This window comes from Suncus etruscus, chromosome 4 (genome assembly GCF_024139225.1).
Source record: "Suncus etruscus isolate mSunEtr1 chromosome 4, mSunEtr1.pri.cur, whole genome shotgun sequence".
In the NCBI taxonomy this organism is placed as follows: Eukaryota; Metazoa; Chordata; class Mammalia; order Eulipotyphla; family Soricidae; genus Suncus; species Suncus etruscus.
Genome location: NC_064851.1, coordinates 21546442 through 21565289, shown reverse-complemented (window position 1 = coordinate 21565289; position 18848 = coordinate 21546442). Strand labels below are relative to the sequence as shown.

Below are 18848 nucleotides of genomic sequence, written 5' to 3'. Positions count from 1 at the left end.
GACAAATACCCTACCCACTGTCCTATAGCTTAGTTAGGTCTCTGCCTCAGTTTATTAAAGCCACTTGCATTCATTGCTACACAATTCTACCCTCTTTAAGGCCAATGATGTCTCACTGCAGATGTAAAGGCACAGTGAAAAGATGGCCAAGGGCTGAGGCAATGACCCAGTAGCTTGTGAGACAGTGCCTGACTTGAGAGAGGGATGTCATGATTTTAATCCCCAGTAGTACCCACATATACCGAGCCGCATCCTGGCAGGCTCTGCCTGTCTGAAACCCTCTACCTCCCAACAGAGCGAGAATGTGTGTGAGCACCACTGCCGCACCCAAGTGAGCACTGGCTGTACAAGAATGTGCTTGAGCATCACAACTCAGCATGTGCAAATCCCTTATGACGGCAGCAACCATGGTAGGAACAAAGAAAAGTGAAGAGGGAAACATACCAATGCAAAGACGCTGTCTGTGAGCCAATCAGCAGGTCCTCATAAAACACAGTCGGAAAGGACTAGTGGGGAAGAACTAGATAATAGCTGAGGTCTCGGAAACCAACCGGGAATAAGAAGGTTCAAGGCCTGTCCCAAGTCAGGAAGCAGCTGGACGTGGAAGGTCTTGATCAAAGCAATGCCCCCGGTTGCCCCGGGATCAGTTCCTGAGGCTGCTAGTGGAATTCTCTCAGCAGAGTCATCCGGATCCGGTAAGTAGAAAAGGCCTGATCCTCCGGTGGAGACATAGTCAGATCCTGGAAGAGACTGCTGAGAGCAACTCCCCCTGCCACCAGCTAGGCCAAGCGCTGAGACTGCACCATGTTGTCCTCGGAAGAACCCCAGGACAGTAGAACCGGGCCCAAAGTCACTGACCTTGAGACAGAGCTGGCCAGCAGCCCAGGTGAGTGGTCACATAGGGAAATGGGCCTGTAGAAATGACAACAGAGAGGAGCTGGGGAGAGGGCATTCACAGTCCCCTGGGACTGCCAAGATTCCCAAGCAGGCATGCTCCAGTATTTACCAGCACACGGAACTGTCTGAGCCAGTGTCTGGACAGATGCCTGTTATGAAGAGAATAAATCTGCTCATTATTTGAGTCACTAAAAAGTATTTTGTGCGAGGCCAGAGGGATAGTACAGTAAATAAGGTACTTTCCTTGCATGCGCCAACCTGGGTTTTATCTGAAACATCCCATATGGTTCCCTGAGCTCTGCTGGGAGTGATCCCTGGGCACAGAGCCAGGAAGTAAATGCTGAGCACTTTCAGGGGTCACCCAAAAATAAAAATAAAAGAAACAGGCACCAGAGATATAGCACAGTGGTATGACATTTGCCTTGCACGTTACCAACCCAGGACAGACAGTGTTTCGATTCCCAGCATCCCATATGGTCCCCCGGTCTGCCAGGATAGATTTCTGAGTGCAGAGCAAGGAATAACCCCTGAGCAAGTGTGATCCAAAAACAAAAAACAAAACAAACAAAAAAGAAACCAAAAGGGACTGGAGAGTATAGTGAATTTCACGTAGGCAATATGGGTTTGATCCCCAACATCCCATATGGTCTCCAAGCATTGCCAGGTGTAATCCTTGAGTGCAGAGTCAAGAGTAAGCCCTGTTGGAGCAGAGAGATAGTTCATTAGGTAAGGGGTTTGCTTTCTTGCAAACCTGGATTCAATCTCTGGCATCCCATATGGTTCCCCAAGTATTGCCAAGAGTGAATGCTGAGTGCAGAGCTAGGAGTAATCTTTGAACACCACTTGGTGTGGCAAAAAAAATTAATTAATTAAAATAAGCCCTGAGCACTGCTGGATGTGGCCTCAAAACCAAAAAAAGAAAAAGAAACCAAGAACAAGAGAAAGAACAACTAACAAAGCCAACCCCATTCTCTTTCCAAAAAGAGCTCTCCTGTGTCTCATAGGCCTCTTCCCAAGTTGCCCCCACGTCCTATCATCAGAGATCAGAGCAGCCAGAGTCAGGTACACAACAGCTCACTCCTTTTCCAGTGACCTGCTCACCTGTGCTTTCAGTCTCATTTGCCCTGGTGACTCAGTCCATGGTTTCATGCTGTGCTCTTGGCTGTCAGGCCACCAGCATCAAACTCTCCCATGTTGTGACTATTTCTTATTCCTATTTCTTTTGTTGTAGTAGTAGTTGTTTTGTTTTTGGGACACACCCAGCTGCACTTGGGTTAATCCTGGTTCTGCACTCAGAAATCGCTCCTGGCAGGCTCGGGGGGTCACATGGGATGCCAGGGATCGAACCCAAGTCTGTCCTGGGTTGGCAGCATGCAAAGCGAACACCCTACCACTGTGCTATCACTCGGGCCCTCTTATGCCTATTTCTCCCAGAGCTCTTAGTATCGGAAAATCTCCAGAGCTGAGTCCTTGGATGTCTCTCTCGGTGGGCTCCTTGAGGGATGGGAAGTGTGTGTTGGTGTGTGTGTGTGGAGGTACTAGACCTTCTGGAGGTCAAGATTCCAGACTTTTAAATTTTTGTTTAATTGTTTTGTTTTGGAGTCACGTACAGTGGAGTTCAGGACTAACTCCTGACTCTGCACTCAGGGATCACTCCTGGCTGGGCTCAGGGTTACCTTATGAGATGCCAGGGATGAATCTTGGGTTAGTGGCCTGCAAAGCAAGTGCCCTTCCCTCTGTACTATCTCTCAGGTCCCAGGCTATCTCTTGATAAGTGGATGAACTTGTGATTGCACGGAGCTTTATGAAAACACACCCTTTTGTTGCTAACAACAGCTGTTGGTGTTTTCCTTCCTAGGTGGGAAGCCAGCTCCCCATCAGAAGACCCTCCCTTCAGCCAACCTAACATTCCTCTTTGACTGCACTCCGGGGAAAGTGCTCTCACAGCCAGTGCCCCCACTGCGTCCCCAAGCCCCACGTTTGCCCCTGAGGCGAGTCACCCCTCCCATGAAGACCTACCTAGTGTTCTGTGGGGATAATCAGATCTATCACACACAGGAGATTCAAGTGGGTAGGGACCACTTTACACAGGCCATGGAGACCATGAAGCCTGGCAAGGACATGGAAGCCCCAGATCCTCGCCCTGTCACTCCTCCCTGTACGCAGCAGGCCCTTGAAGCCAAGAAGAGCCCCTTGAAGTCTGTGCCACTGAGATGTTCATCCTCAGGTGCAGCCAAGGGCTTGCTCAAAGGGCTTCTCAATTCCTGTTCCTGTGGTAGGGGGCTTGCTAATGGACCGGAAGAGGAGGAAAGCAGGCCAATACCAAAGGCCCAGGGGCTGCACTTCCAGGAGCCCAATTCCTCTTCCCCGGCCCAGCAGAAGTCTTCTGTGCCTAGACATTAGCTGCAGCAAAGGACATGAGCTCTTTCACCAAGGACACATCCAAGGATTTTATTTCCTCCTGCTTTTTCTTCATCAGTCCTTCAGCAGAAGCAAAATAGAGCACCTGTGTTGAAAGAGATTCATTTATTCATGCAACATTCTCTACCAAAAATATATTTATTTATTTATTTTTTATAGGGGCCATGCTAGAGGAGGGGAGGCAGATGGTGTTAGGGAGCGAACTCAGCCTTGTCCAAGCTGGGCACAATCAAGGAGTCATTCTCATGGCCCTGTGTTTTTATATTCATACCATACATTCTCATAGAGCATCTTTGGCATGTGAGTCCTCAGAGACTCAAGGAGACAGCAGTGTTTTCTTTTGAGCTTATGTTTTGAGGGCGGGAGAGATGGGATGGGAGAAGGGTAAAACTAGTAACCACAAAAATAAAGATGATCTTAAAAAGCTATGAAATGTGTTGTGGGGGAACCCAGATGGTGCTGAGACATAAAGGGAGTGGGGCAGTTTTCCTTGGGAAATTGGGAGAGGCCTCCTGGATAGGTAGCAATGAACCGATGATAGAAAAGATAAGGGGCTGGCAATGTGGAAACCCACTTCCCAGGGCCTCGTGACTGATATCTTGCCCTGAAACAGGGATGAAGATGCTCAGAACACACAAGAGGCATTGCACAGGCATCTCAATTCCTGACAAGTGGAGACATCCCAGAAGGGTATGACCCAGGTGGGGAAATTCAAGGATTTAGGCAGGTAGAAGTTAGCCATGCATATGGAAAATAGGGTAACTGCTTCTTAACGGGTATACAGAAGTTCAGAAAGAGAATGGATTATCATGTTAGAACAAACAAATGCAAAAGAAAAATTTGAATTTTGAAAAGTGAATTTTTTTTTTTTTTTTTTTTTTTGGTTTTTGGGCCACACCCGGTGATGCTCAGGGGTTACTCCTGGCTATGCGCTCAGAAGTCGCTCCTGGCTTGGGGGACCATATGGGACGCCGGGGGATTGAACCGCGGTCCGTCCGAGGCTAGCGCAGGCAAGGCAGGCACCTTACCTTTAGCGCCACCGCCCGGCCCCTGAAAAGTGAATTTATTGGAGTAGGAGAAATAATACAGTGAGGAGGGCATTTAGCTGACCTGGTTAGATTTCGGCTCTTCATATAGTCCTTCAAGCCCAGGAAAGGTTTCTGAGCCCAGAGCCAGGAGCAAGCCCTGAGCACTGCTGGGTATGACGCAAAACCAAACAAATAGAAGTTCCAGTCTGGTGGGGGAAGCAAGAGAGGAAGTGACGGCTGCCTTTTTAAATATACTTGTTTATTTTTTTTTCTTTTTGAGCCACAGCCGCTGGTGTTTGGGGGCTACTCCCAGTCAGTCCTGAACTTAGGGTTCATTCGAGGGCCAATGTGGTGCTGGAAATAAACATAGGCAAAACAAAAATGTTTAACCCCTGTCTCTTGCCCTGGCCTAGTTTCTTATAAATAAGGAAACAGAGGGGCTGGAGAGATAGCATGGAGATAAGGCGTTTTGCCTTTCATGCAGAAGGTCATCGGTTCGAATCCTGGCATCCCATATGGTCCCCCGTGCCTGCCAGGAGTAATTTCTGAGCATGGAGCCAGTAACACACTGCCAGGTGTGACCCCAAAACTATTATAATAATAATAATAATAATAATAATAATAATAATAATAATAATAATAATGAAACAGAATAATAATGGTGGTAGAAAAGGATGTCCAGCCCATAGGGAGAAGAGATCAGGGAGGGCTCCTATAGGAGGAACTCTATAAACTAAAATATGATTGGAGGGCCCGGAGAGATAGCACAGCGGCGTTTGCCTTGCAAGCAGCCGATCCAGGATCAAAGGTGGTTGGTTTGAATCGAGGTGTCCCATATGGTCCCCCGTGCCTGCCAGGAGCTATTTCTGAGCACAGCCAGGAGTAACCCCTGAGCACCACCGGGTGTGACCCAAAAAACCAAAAAAAGAAAAAAAATATGATTGGAAAGCCACACAAAGGTGAGGGGGCAAGGTGGGAGAGTACAGGAAAGAGGTCTAGAATCACATTCATTCAATTTGACGTGAGTATTCACTAAATAAACATTTCTTAGGCTTCCAATGTGTGCCAGGTTGTGGGCTAGAACTTGGGAGTAGCAGTGATTAGACAGACAAGACTAGGCCATGAGTGAGTTCAGACCTGAAGAAGTGGCCTGGGACCACATCTTATAAGGCCTTGAAGGCTTTAAGAAGGTATTTAGGATTTATTCAGAAATAGGGATGCTTGGACATGGAGAGTAAATGGTCAGATTGATTTTTAAAAGGGTGCTTTTTCACCAAAGAAGAAACAAAACAAAATAAAATAAAATAAAATAAAATAAAATAAATTTCCTGGGGCTGGAGTGATAGCACAGCGGTAAGGCGTTTGCCTTGCACATGGCTGACCTGGGATGGATTCGGGTTTAATCTCTGGCATCCCATATGGTCCCCCAAGCCTGCCAGGAGAGATTTCTGAGTGCAGAGCCAGGAGTAACCCCTGATTGCTGCAAGGTGTGACCCTAAAAGATATTTTTAAAAAAAGAGAGAGAGAGGGGCCGGAGAGATAGCATGGAGGTAAAGCGTTTGCCTTTCATGCAGGAGGTCATCGGTTCGAATCCCGGCGTCCCATATGGTCTCCCGTGCCTGCCAGGAGCAATTTCTGAGCCTGGAGCCAGGAATAATCCCTGAGCACTGCCTGGGGTGACCCAAAAACCAAAAAAAAAAAAAGAGAGAGAAAAATATTTCTGGGCACTTGCCTTGCACATGGCTGACCTGGGTTTGATTCCTGGCATCCCATTACAGTCTCCCTAGTCCAACAGGAATGATCCCTGAGTACAAAACCAAAGTAATCCTTAAGCATGAGTGGGTGTGACCAAAACTCAAATAAGCAAAAACAATAAGTGAATAAGAGGAATTCCTGAGCTAGAGAAATGTTTTAATGCACTGAGCACATACTTTGCATGGGGGAGGCCTGGACTTGATCCTGGCACTGTACGACTCCCCCCTCCCCCAACCACCACCAGGAGTAACCCCTGAGCACGGACAGATGTAAGCACCGCCCCCACAAAATAACACAAACAAAAAAGAGATTCCTCCTGGAGCTCTGGGGCAGAGTGCCACCCTGAGTATGTAGGACTAAGAGTCAGAGTTTCTGCCACCTTTCCCATATGAGATTAAAGGCTAGCTCGTGCTGTAGGATACCATCATTTTATATTCCAGAGGGCAACCAACACAGTGACATCAAGATGAGAATGGAAGTGAGAAAAAAGAAACCTTCCAGCCTTTCTCTGCTGCAGCCCCAGACCTAAGCATGCTCAGGTTCAGACCAGGTTCACCATCAATATTCTCTGCTGTGGCAAGCAGAAGTCTGGTTGAACCCCAACAAAATCACCAATGCCAACTCAGCTAATCCAGAAACTGACCAAAGATGGGCTTCTGATTCAGAAGTTCAGGAAGGTCCATTCCTGGGTTTGATGTCGGAATAGCACCTTGGACTACTAGAAGGGTCACCTCTGGGCACAGATTGCTCACTGCTCATGCCTGAGTGCCTAAGATGGAAACCTGGAGGAGGAGGAAAATCTTTACCAGCCATTAAAAAGCACCTGGAACTCTAAGACAGGAGACCACATGTATCACAGCTTGAACTTAAAAAGTAAAGGGGACATGCTCAAAACCATGCCAGTATTATAGAATATATCTACCAGGCTGAAACAATCTCCTGGCTGAGAAGTCTGAGAACCTCAAGTCTGAGACTAAGAATGTACCTTGAGATAAGGATGAAGGCTTGAGGCCAAGAAGAAGAAAATCAGTGAGATTCTATCCAGGTGAAAAGAAAAAGATATAGTTCTTTCTCTTGCTCTGGTTTGTTTTCGTTTTGGGGCCACACCAGCAGTACTGGGGGTTACACCAGCTCAGAAATCGCTCCTGGCAGGCTCAGGGGACCATATGGGATGCTGGGAATCAGACCTGGGTCCGTCCTGAGTCGGCTACGTGCAAAGCAAACACCCTATCGCTGTGCTATTGCTCCGGCCCCCTTTCTCTTGTTCTGTATAAAGACCTTCATAATCATTGACCAGTTATTGCATTAAATAATTAGTGATGGATGCTGGATGGAGAAGGATGGAGATGGATGGATTTTTCTCTGCCATCCCAGGCCACGTGGCTCCGCAATCCCCATTCAGCTGGCGGGTCCCAGGTTTAGGTGAACAGCGAATCACTCATCCAGAGACAGGCATCAGGAAGCATCAACTTTATTCATGCCCTATCCACCACATGTGTGGCCTATATCATAACCTTTTAAGCATTTGCTATTCTTAGCTAGCCCTGCATCTTAACTCCTTTCAGCCATCTTCCCTTTGACCTCCATGCTGTCAAAAGACCAAAAAGGTCCCTAATCCCCTGGGTCAAAGGCTTTATCTACCTTTTCCAAGACCCCTCCCAGGAATGGGCGGGGTCTTGCAGGTAAGGACAAGTTACCTAGGAAGAATGGAGGGATGAGGCTTCAGTCATTGAATTAAACAAGACTTCAAGGAAAAAAAGACACCTTCTAGCTCCATGACTAGACAAGTGTGCTAGGGATAACAAGACCTCTTGGGAAATGTGCCCTAGCCGCCTGCACTGAATGCTACTGAAGTCCAGCTGCCTCCCTGCAGAGGGAGCTTGAGAGGGAGGGAGGCCGGAGTTGGTACATGCAGGTTTACACCAGCAGAGGCCGCCATGTCACTAAACTGGAGGAGCAGTTGCTTTCTGGGTGGAGAGGGTAGGGTGTGTGTGTGTGTGTGTGTGTGTGTGTGTGTGTGTGTGTGTGTGTGTGTGTGTGTGTGTGTGTGTGTGTGTGTGTGTGTGTGTGTGTGTGTGTGTGTGTGTGTGTGTGTGTGTGTGTGTGTGTGTGTGTGTGTGTGTGTGTATATGTGTGTTTTTTTTTTTTTTTTTTTTTTTTTTGTACTCTCGGATTGGAAGTCTTTATTCACACTCAAGATTTCAGGTAAAGAACATAATTCATGTCAAGGTTTTCATATCTCACTAAGAAAAGTGCCGCAATCACCGCTTTCCCAGTGATTCCCACTTTCCCAGGAACTTCCTGTGCCTGTTTAATGATTCTGTCTTGTGCTATTATGTCAATATTCTCTTGTAATTATTACATTTTTTTTCATAAACCAAGGAAAATACGTTTTTTAAAAAGTTAAATTTTTGCTCTTATTAATTCTGTATCATATTTACAGCTGAGGAAAAAAAGGTGCTTTAACTGAAGTGTACAATGGTTAAGAATGGCAAATGATACAGTCCACTTGGAGTTTACCCAAAAAATGTATACCAGATAGATAAATAAATAAAACAAGCACTTGGAAAAAGTCCTTTGAAAGCAGGCGGGGGTGTCCCTGTGCCCTCCGCAGAGCTTTTGTTAGGACAGGCCAGATCTGACCAGGGGTTCTGTCGAGAAGCAAACCAGATGCACAAAGAGCAGGAGTGTGGCGCCTGGGAGTGAGGTTTGGGGACTGTGCAGGTGCCTCAGTCCAGGTCTCTCACGCGGCGGCGGATTTCCTCGGTGAAGTCTGAGCACTTGGCATTCCCTCCCAAATCTTTTGTTAAGCTCTTCCCATCCTTGATGGTAGCAAAGCAGGCAGTCTCAATCTTGGCAGCATGGTCGAACAGGCCCATGTGACGCAGCATCATCACAGCGCTGAGCAGGAGGGCCGTGGGATTGGCCATGTCCTTGCCTGCAATGTCGGGGGCTGTGCCGTGGACCGACTCGAAGATGGCCACGCCATTGGCGCCAATGTTCCCGCTGGGTGTCACTCCCAGCCCGCCGATTAGCCCCGCACACAGGTCACTGAGAATGTCTCCATAGAGGTTTGGCATGTGTTTTTTATGTTTTCAGAGTCAAACTTTCATTCTGGGAGGAGAGGGTAGGGTGTATTTGTGTGTGTGTGTGTGTGTGTGTTTGTGTGTGTGTGTGTGCGTTTCATGTTTTCAAACTTTCATTCTGGGTGGAGAGGGTAGGGTGTGTGTGTGTGTGTGTGTGTGTTTCATGTTTTCAGAGTCAAACTTTCATTCTAACCAACATTCCTTTTCTCCAAATAAGGAGGACTTGGATGACACCTTCATCAAATAAATCAGTGTCTACTCAGCCAGGTGCTGAGTCAAGCTCCAAAGCTCTCACTTAAGCCTTTCTTTAGCCCTACTAGCAACTGACCTAAGGTCACAGCAGCAAAGCTGGGTTGAAAGAGAAGTTCTGGGGCCGGTGAGGTGGCGCTAGAGGTAAGGTGTCTGCCTTGCAAGTGCTAGCCACGGAACGAACCGCGGTTCGATCCCCCGGCATCCCATATGGTCCCCCCAAGCCAGGGGCGATTTCTGAGCGCTTAGCCAGGAGTAACCCCTGAGCATCAAACTGGTGTGGCCCAAAAAAACAAACAAAAAACAAAAAAACAAAAAAAAGAAAAGAAAGAGAAGTTTCTTAGGACCCTGGAGAGTTTCATTGGTTCACTAGTTCCTTACACAGCAGAGCCCCAAGTGTGAGTGTGACTCCAAGGCCATAATGGAGTCCTATGTCCAGGGGCACCCCAACCAAGTGTGGGTACACTGTGAGCATGAGTGCTGCAGACAAACATGTGGGCTTGGAGCCAGCACTAACAAGTAGGGGAAAGAAAATTGTGGAATACAGGTGTTGTTTTATGGGGCTTTTGTTTTTGTTTTTGTTTCTTTTTTTGGTGGGGGCATAGCATACTCAGTGGGGCTCAGAAATAAATCCTGGTAGACGAGGGGGACCATAAGGGATACCAAGGATTGAATCTGGGTTGGCATCATACAAGGCAAACCCCTACCTGCTATACTATTGCTCTGGCCCCACAGGAGGTCATTTGACCTCAGGGATTTACCTAAAGATCACATTGTCAGACTGAAGGGAAAAGAAACCCAGAGCCTGGTCTTCACTGAACTGTCCAGCAAAGGTGTGAATAAGCGGATATGTGCAGGCTCCAAGCCATGCTTAACTCAGGATGAAATGTCTCATGCTTTCAAGAGACTGAGACATCTATCTAGGTTTGAAGGCCTGTGTGAGCTGGCAGAGAGTACAGGGTTTGGGCACTTGCTTGCCTTGCATGTGGTTGACCCTGGTTTCAATCCATGGCATCACATGGTCCCCAAGTCTCGTTGAGTACAAAGCACAAAGATGGGAATAGTTCCTGAGTCCAATCACGGGTAGCCTGATTCCTCATCTCCCCATCCCAAAACAAAACAAAAACAAAAACAGAAAAGTAGAAACACAGAAGTGTGAAAGTCAGGAAGTAAAGAAAGGAGTGAGAAATGCAGAAAGCAGCATGTTAGCAGACCCTTCTTTTTTCTTTGGCTCTCTGAGAATAACAGTCCTATTTCATGCATCCCTAGAAAGTCCCCACCCAGTTTAGTGCCCCATGTCCACACTCCTGGGACCTTGGGGAGCTTCCAGCAGAGGGGTGGCCCCAGCTGTGCTGAATGTATACAGCACTCACCTTGTCCAGAGGCCCCTACATGGCCTTACCTTCTTAGACAGAGCCAGGACAGCTTTTCCAGACTCATGACACAACACCACAATTTTATTTTTTATCTTGGTTTTGGGGTCACACACAGTGGTGCTCAGAGTTTACTCCTGGTTCTGGAATTACTTCTGATGGTCTTAGAGGACCTTGTGGGAAGCCAGGGATCGAATCCAGGTCAGCTATATGGAAGGTAAGCATCCTACCCATCCTACTATCACTGCAGCTACAAACCACCAAGTTTTCAGTCTCAGCACTTGTGATTATCCCTAAACATTGTCCTTCTAGTTCCTCATAACCCTGTGAAGGCAGGATCTGGATCTCTGGAGCAGGAAACTTCTGGAGGCCCTTTCACTACTGCCACCTCCAGTGCTTTCACAGCTCTTGGGAGAGGCCAGGGAATTTGCGAATCCAGCAGTGAAGACCCCCAGTACCAGAATAGCTCCAGGCCAAGTGAGTTTTAGAGATGAGGGGCAGTATGGGTGACACTAGTGATATCGGGGTTCAAATATAAATGGAAGAGGAGTAGCTGAGCCCTACTGGCATTTTCAGTCAGTATCCTCCATAAGCTTCAGCCAATGCCCTACCGCTGGGGTGGGGAGGGCAGAGAGATAGCACAGCGGTAGGGCATTTGCCTTGCAAGCAGTGGACCCAGGACCAATGGTGGTTTGAATCCTGGCATCCCATATGGTCTTTGTGCCTACCAGGAGCGATTTCTGAGCACAGAGCCAGGAGTAACTCCTAGCAACTTCTGGGTGTGGCCCAAACCCCCCACCAAATAAGTGGGGGGCCAGAGCTATAACATAGTGGTAGGGCATTCCACTTGCACATGGCCAACCCAGGACCGACCCGGTTTGATTCCTGGCATCCCATATGGTCCCCTGAGCCTGCAAGGAGCGAGTTCTGAGCACAGAGCCAGGAGTAACCCATGAGTTATGGCTCCCAAACAAACAAACAAAAATAACAAAAATAAATAAATAAATAAATAATAAGTGGTAATTTACAGTATGTATGTATATATATATACATATATATATATAGTGGTTTTTGGGTCACACCTGGCAGTGCTCAGGGGTTATTTCTGGCCCCAGGCTCAGAAATTGCTCCTGGCTGGCACAGGGGACCATATGGGATGCCGGGATTCAAACTGATGACCTCCTGCATGAAAGGCAAACGCTCTACTTCCATGCTATCTCTTCGGCCCCATACAGTATCTTTAATAGAACATTATTCAGCTTCTTCTTTCTTGATCAATGATAATATATCTAGAGATAACCGATTTCTTGTATCTCTCAGCTATTACCCATAGTTATTTCTGTGACTTGAGAAACTACAGTCTGTATTGCCTTTGATAGTACTAGCCTTCAAAATATGAGATAACTGTTTATTTTCTGATACCATTATGCAGATCTAAGGTTTCTTCTTCCTTACTTTCATTTTACCTTCCATCTTTCTATCTCCTACTTAAACATTCGTTAAACATAATTTGTGTAAAATACAGACTGAAAAACAAAATAAAGCAATATTAAACCAAAAGATAATAATAAAAATTAAGTGGGTCCGGGAAGGTGGCGCTAGAGGTAAGGTGTCTGCCTTGCAAGCGCTAGCCAAGGAAGGACCGCGGTTCGATCCCCCCGTGTCCCATATGGTCCCCCCAAGCCAGGGGCGATTTCTGAGCACATAGCCAGGAGTAACCCCTGAGCGTCAAATGGGTGTGGCCCAATAAAAATTAAAAAAAAAAATTAAGTGGAGGCTACACCCAGCAGTACATAGGGATTACTTTACTCCTGGTTCTGTGCTCAGAAGTCATTCCTGGCAAGTTCAGGGTGTTACCACACCCCCCATTCTTCGTGTTACCCTACCTACAAGAAAGACCTTCCCATTTCTGGGAGGGGTCTTGGGAAGGTTACAAAGGTTTGGCCTAGGGGGCAAAAGGGGATTTGCATGGATGCAGGATGAAGGAGGAAGCAGAAGGAGATCTCTGAGGGACAAGGTACAATGCAGGGCTGAATAGGAATCCAGCGTAAATGGTTATGATATAGGCCACACATGTTGTCTAGGGCATGAATAAAGCTGATATTTCTTGGAACCTGTCTGTGGATGATTCCTCGCCTCTACTTGAAGCTGCTGACCTGCCGGCTGCAGGGAGTTGGAGACACATGGTGCTGCCATCCAGCTCCTTCCAAAGGGCCTCTTTATTATTTAATTCAACACAGGGGACCATATATAATGCTGGGGATTAAACTCAGATCAGTCACATACAAGGCAAATGCCCAAACCACTGTACTGCTCTGGCCCTTATTTTTTTTTTTTTTTTTTTTTGGTTTTTTGGCCACACCCAGTGATGCTCAGGGGTCACCTTTGGCTATATACTTAGAAATCGCTTCTGGCTTGGGGACCATATGGGACACCAGGATATGGAACAACGGTCCATCCTAGGCTAGCGCTGGCAAGGCAGATGCCTTACTGTTTGTGCCACCGCTCTGGCCCTTTTATTTTTATTTTATTTCCTTTTATTTATTATTCTTTTTTGTTTGTTTGTTTTTGGGTCACACCCTGCAGTGCTCAGGGATTACTCCTGGCTCTATGCTCAGAAATCACCCCTGGCAGGCATAGGGGACCATATGGGATGCCGAATTTAAATCACCATCCTTCTGCATGAAAGGCAAACACCTTACCTCCATGCTATCTCTCCGGCCTCCCTTTTTGTTTTTTATCTTTATTTAAGCACCTTGATTACAAATATAATTGTAGTTGGGTTTCAGTCATAAAAAGAACACCCTCCCAAAAAACAAAACAAAACAAAACAAAACAAAAAAGCACCCCCTTCACCAGTACAACATCCTTATCTTCAAGGTGATGGGAATCTGGCCCTTACTTTTTTTCCTTTCCTTTTTTTTTTTTTTTTGTTTTTGGGTCACATCCGGCAACACTCAGGGGTTACTCCTGGCTCTATGCTCAGAAATCTCTCCTGGCAGGCTAGGGGGACTATATGAGATGTCGGGATTCAAACTGCCGTCCTTCTGCATGCAAGGTAAATGTCTTACCTTCATGCTCTCTCTCCGGCCCCTGGTCCTTACTTTTACATTTTAATTTTTTGTTTGATTTTGAAATCATGCCTTGTAGTGCCTAGGATCAAACCTAGGTCTCGTTCATGCAAAGTATGTGCTGAGACCATTCAGCTATCTCTATGCCTCCACCTTCCATCAAGTAACCTTTTGTTGAAATATTTTCTTTGTAATCCCAGACTAAACTGGTCAGTCTCCTGCACCATTCTGGATGTTGTTGATGAAATCATGGAGCTGGTGGCCATTAGCATAATAGCATAGTGGCTATGGACTAAGCAGTCTTTTTGGAGGAGGGTGGGCCACATCTGTATTCAAGTCTTACTCCTGACTTTGTGCTCAAAACTCATTCCTGCAGGCCAGAGCAATAGCACAGTAGTAAGGCATTTGTCTTGCTCATAGTAGACCTGGGACAAATCTGGGTTCAATTCTCAGCATCCCATATGTCTGCCTGCTAGGAGCAATTTCTGAGCATGGAGCCAAAAGTAACTCTTGGTCACCGCTGGATGTGGCCCAAAAGCCAAAACCAACCAATCAAACACTCCTGGAGGTGCTCCATGTTTACCTATATCTGCTGTGTTTGAGGCAAGTGTATTAACCCCTGGTCTCCCTGGAATCTCTTAATGGTTCTGGAAACGTTTCTCACTTAAGACTACATCTCGGGGCTGAAGAAAAAGCATGGAGGCAAGGCGTGTGCCTTGCGTGCTGAAGGACGGTGGTTTGAATCCCAGCATCCTATATGGTCCCCCGAGCCTGCCAGGAGCAATTTCTGAGCGTAGAGCCAGGAGTAATCCCTGAGCGCTGCCAGGTGTGACTTAAAACCAAAAAAAAAAAAAAAAAAAAAAAAGACTATATCTCAGGGACTGGAGTGATAGCACAGCAGTAGGGTGCATGCCTTGCACATGGCTGACCTGGGATGGACCTGGGTTCAATCTCCGGCATCCCATATGGTCCTCTGAGCATGCCAGGAGTGATATCTGAGTGCAGAGCCAGGAGTAACCTCTGAGCACTGTCAGGTGTGGCCCCAAAACAAAAACAAATCAAAAAGACTACCTCTCAGAATGGTTCCTCCACCTCACTATACTTCTACTTTTCTCTGTCCTGGGGCAGCTTTTGAAAGGGCTTTGGTGGGCCCCAAGAATTACATACAACACCAGCACCAGCTTCCATCAGGGTCTGTGTTCTGGGTGGTCAACTGTAGTAAATTAGCCCTTAGGATAGGCTTGGATGGTGGAGATGGAGGCCTTTGTCCTTAGGCCCCGGCTACGTGGCTCCATCCTCTATTAACCGGCAGGTCATCATCTTCAGGTGGTCTCGGTGGGAATCAGACTCATTCAGACAGGCTTCAGGAGAGATAACATCTTTATTGGCCCTGGCCATCATTTGTGTGGCCTATATCATAACCTATTTAGGCATTTGCTATTCTTAGCTTGCCCTGCATCTTAACTCCTTTCAGCCATCTTTTCTCCAACCTCCATGCTGGCAAAAAACCCTAATCCCTTGGATCAAAGGCCTTATCTAACCTTCCCAAGACCCCTCCCAGGAATGGGCAGGGTCTTGTAGGTAAAGTTACATGTAGTATCCGGGGTGGAGTCACAGTCAACTTCACCATATTTCTCAGATTGTTCTTAGTTGCCTTGAATAGCCACTGTCAGTTGTCATTGTCAATAGCCCATCTTGTAGGGGGATTGGCAAACTCCTCACCCATGCTCTTTAGGCAGGTGGACTTGTTGGGATTGAACAAGGGGCAAGATGGAGGTAGGAGCTGTTGACTAAATCCAGATTCAGGGTGATAGGAAAATTTACTCCCAGGCTTCCTTTGAGCTTTACATGTGATTAAGGTTAAATTGTGGTTAAATTGTGGTTTAACAGCTCTCCCAGTACTCTTTGAATTAAGAAATGTCTTATCCTGGGGTCGGGCGGTGGCGCTAGAGGTAAGGTGCCTGCCTTGTCTGCGCTAGCCTAGGACGGACCGGACCGAGGTTCGATCCCCCGGCGTCCCATATGGTCCCCCAAGCCAGGAGCGACTTCTGAGTGCATAGCCAGGAGTAACCCCTGAGCGTCACTGGGTGTGGCCCAAAAACCAAAAAAAAAAAAAAAATGTCTTATCCTGATGTATTGTTGTAGTGATTGGAAAGTTAGAAACATAAACAGGTAACTAAGCACAGGCAACCAAAGAGACAGAAGTGGGAGCTTAAGAGTCCCATTCTGGGAGCTGGGCTGAGATGAACAGAACAGGAAGAACCTAACCTTCTGTTATTAAGGTGAAAAGGGGAGCAGGGCCATCAAAATTTTTAGTAGATTAGTATATATCTATATGGGACCTAAAGATAAAATATATCCACCTCAACTGTCCCAGTAAGGCCCCCCTCTCGCTATGCCCAAAGTTGTGCCACTCCTGCCTCAATGTACCTCATTGTATTTTCATGACACAACCCCAATCAAGAAACCCCATTCATTTGCTCTTCTCCTTTTTGTTCCACAATTTGTAATGTTGCCAGAAAAATGCCTATAAATGTGCTCTGCACCCCTTTTGGGCTACTATTTCAGGTGATTGCTTAGTTGTGGTTCGTCTTAACATTAAATGATTAAATCTCTTTATTTTCTCATCTAAATATGTTTTTAGTGTGATTGATTTAGTGAATTTCATCACAACTAAAGCACTTTGCAGTCTAGACTGAAGAGAGTTTGAATTTTATAAAAAGGCAAGGCAGGGGTCGGAGAGATAGCATGAAGGTAAGGCGTTTGCCTTGCATTAAGAAGGACAGTGGTTCGAATCCCAGCATCCCATATGGTTCCCTGAGCCTGCCAGGAGTGATTTCTGAGCGTAGAACCAGGATTAACCCCTGAGCACTGCCGGGTATGACCCAAAAACAAAAAATAAACAAACAATGCAATGCAAAGAGATACAGGGGTTAAGGTGCTTGCCTTGTACTCAGCTGGCCTGAGTTTGAGATCCTGGAACCCTGTATGGTCTCCCAGGCACCACTAAGAATGATTCTTGAGTACATAGTCAGGAGTAAACCCTGAACACTGCCAGGTGTGACCCCCAAAATAAAACAGAAACTAAAACCAACAACAACAAAAAAATCCAAGAGGGACCAGGGGATCCTTGGCTGAGCACAGACTTTGTGTAAAGTAAGGGGTCTGAGTTTAGTCCTTTGCACTGCCTGGTTCTCAAGAATGACCAATAGTAATCTCCTAACCACTGTACCAAGGGTAGCCCCTCCCCCCTAGCAATACTGGCTATGGATTTTCCTAAAACTTTTCTGAAATATTTAAGTGGTTTTCATGTTTCTGTGGTTTCAGTTGCCCTTGTCAACCATGCTCCGAAAATATTGTCTCGGTTGTTCCATTTTATTTCTAGTTACTATAGTTCATCTCTTACTCTGCCTGATTTAGAAATTAAATTTTATGTGGGTGTGTGTATAAGGCTGGGTACCTATGGCATTAGGCATCCCTGAAGGTTCTGGAATGTATTCCCTGCAGGCGAAGGGATAGATCACTGCTCCTAATTCTTTTTTTTTTTTTGGTTTTTGGGCCACACCCGTTTGACGCTCAGGGGTTACTCCTGGCTATGCACTCAGAAATCGCCCCTGGCTTGGGGGGACCATATGGGACGCTGGGGGATCGAACCGAGGTCCTTCCTTGGCTAGCGCTTGCAAGGCAGACACCTTACCTCCAGCGCCACCTACCCGGCCCCTACTGCTCCTAATTCTTTTCTCATGTCAGACTTAGGAAGAGCAGGAGGCAGAACAAAAAATCTTCTGCATGCAGTACTGGGGACTGAGACAGACTGGGGAGTGGATGAGATGATGAGGTTGAGGGGAGACAGTTTGGAAGGTAGAAGTTTTTTGTAGGCCAGACCAGGGGCATAGGCAAAGGGTGGGTCTGGCAGAGAAGCCTTCTCTGAGGTCCTGAGCCTGGGTCTTAAACTCTTCTCTGTCTAACTTGTTCTGTGACTCTGGGGTCACATGTCTCCAACATGTTATGAGGAGATTGGGGTAGAGAAGTGAGTAGAGAAGACCAACCAAGTGGTTGGTGAGGTCTTGGAGTCTCCCATTATTAGGCACACACTACCTTCATCCACATTTAACTTTTCTTTGTTTATTTTTGAGTTTTTTTTTTTCAGGGGAGAGTGCGAACGCAGTCCCCCACTACCACAAATTATGCAGTCGAGTTTCCCACATTTGGGGGAATCACAGGGGTCAGCACATCCAGAGTGCAATGGATACGCCTCATCCTGGGAAAACCACCTTCATGATCATGGTATCTCCTCTGCCAGGTAAGTATTATTTTTGAGTTTTAGGTCACACTCAACAATGCTCAGGGATCGGGAAGGAGTGATAGCACAGCAGGTAGGATGTTTGTCTTGCACTTGGCTGACCAGGGACTGACCCAGATTTGATCCCCGGCATCCCATGTGATCCCTGGAGCCTGCCAGGAGAGATTTCTGAGTGCAGAGCCAGGAATAACCCCTGACCGATGCTGGATGTGGCCTAAAAACAAAACCAAAACAAACCAAAACAAAAAACAAAACAAAACAAAACAAAAAAACAAACAAAACAGTGCTCAGGGATCACTCCTAGTGAACTCAAGCGGTCATATGGGGTATAGGAAATCAATCTCAAATGTGCTGTGTGTAAACCAAGCGCCCTACCCAATGTACTATAGCTTTGGCCCCCAAACTGTCCCAGCTCTGCTGGCTCTGTGCTCAGGGCTTACTCCTGGCTGGGCTTGGAAGTGCCAGAGAGTGAACCCAGTTTATCCACATGCAAGGCAAGCGTCTTAATTTTCCTTTAAAGCCAAGACTGGCACATGGCTCTTAGGAGCTGCCTATGACTTTGAGCCAGGAGTGATCCTTTTGTGCAAGACCAGGAATAACCCCTGAACACCCCAGGTTGTAGCCCAAAAACAAAACAAAAAGAAATACTCAGCTTCAGATTTAAC

The 18848-nt window shown here is 46.7% G+C and overlaps 2 protein-coding genes and 1 non-coding gene across 3 annotated transcripts; 1 reads left to right on the top strand and 2 right to left on the bottom strand.

Annotated features, from left to right (window-relative positions):
- The first annotated feature begins 804 nt into the window (after positions 1 to 804).
- SRARP (steroid receptor associated and regulated protein) lies at positions 805 to 3300 on the top strand. Its single transcript, XM_049772532.1, has 2 exons — positions 805 to 886; positions 2756 to 3300. The coding sequence occupies exons 1-2, from the start codon at positions 805 to 807 to the stop codon at positions 3298 to 3300; spliced, it is 627 nt and encodes a 208-aa protein (XP_049628489.1).
- A 4969-nt stretch (positions 3301 to 8269) lies between these two features.
- Positions 8270 to 9181, bottom strand: LOC126006648 (isocitrate dehydrogenase [NAD] subunit alpha, mitochondrial-like). The gene has a single exon (XM_049772141.1). It carries the CDS (start codon positions 9179 to 9181, stop codon positions 8831 to 8833), a length of 351 nt encoding a protein of 116 aa, XP_049628098.1. The 3' UTR covers positions 8270 to 8830.
- Positions 9182 to 18027: 8846 nt separating this feature from the next.
- On the bottom strand, positions 18028 to 18191 carry LOC126008398 (U1 spliceosomal RNA). The gene has a single exon (XR_007495732.1). It is a non-coding gene; the product is annotated as a U1 spliceosomal RNA (small nuclear RNA).
- Between the last annotated feature and the right edge of the window lie 657 nt (positions 18192 to 18848).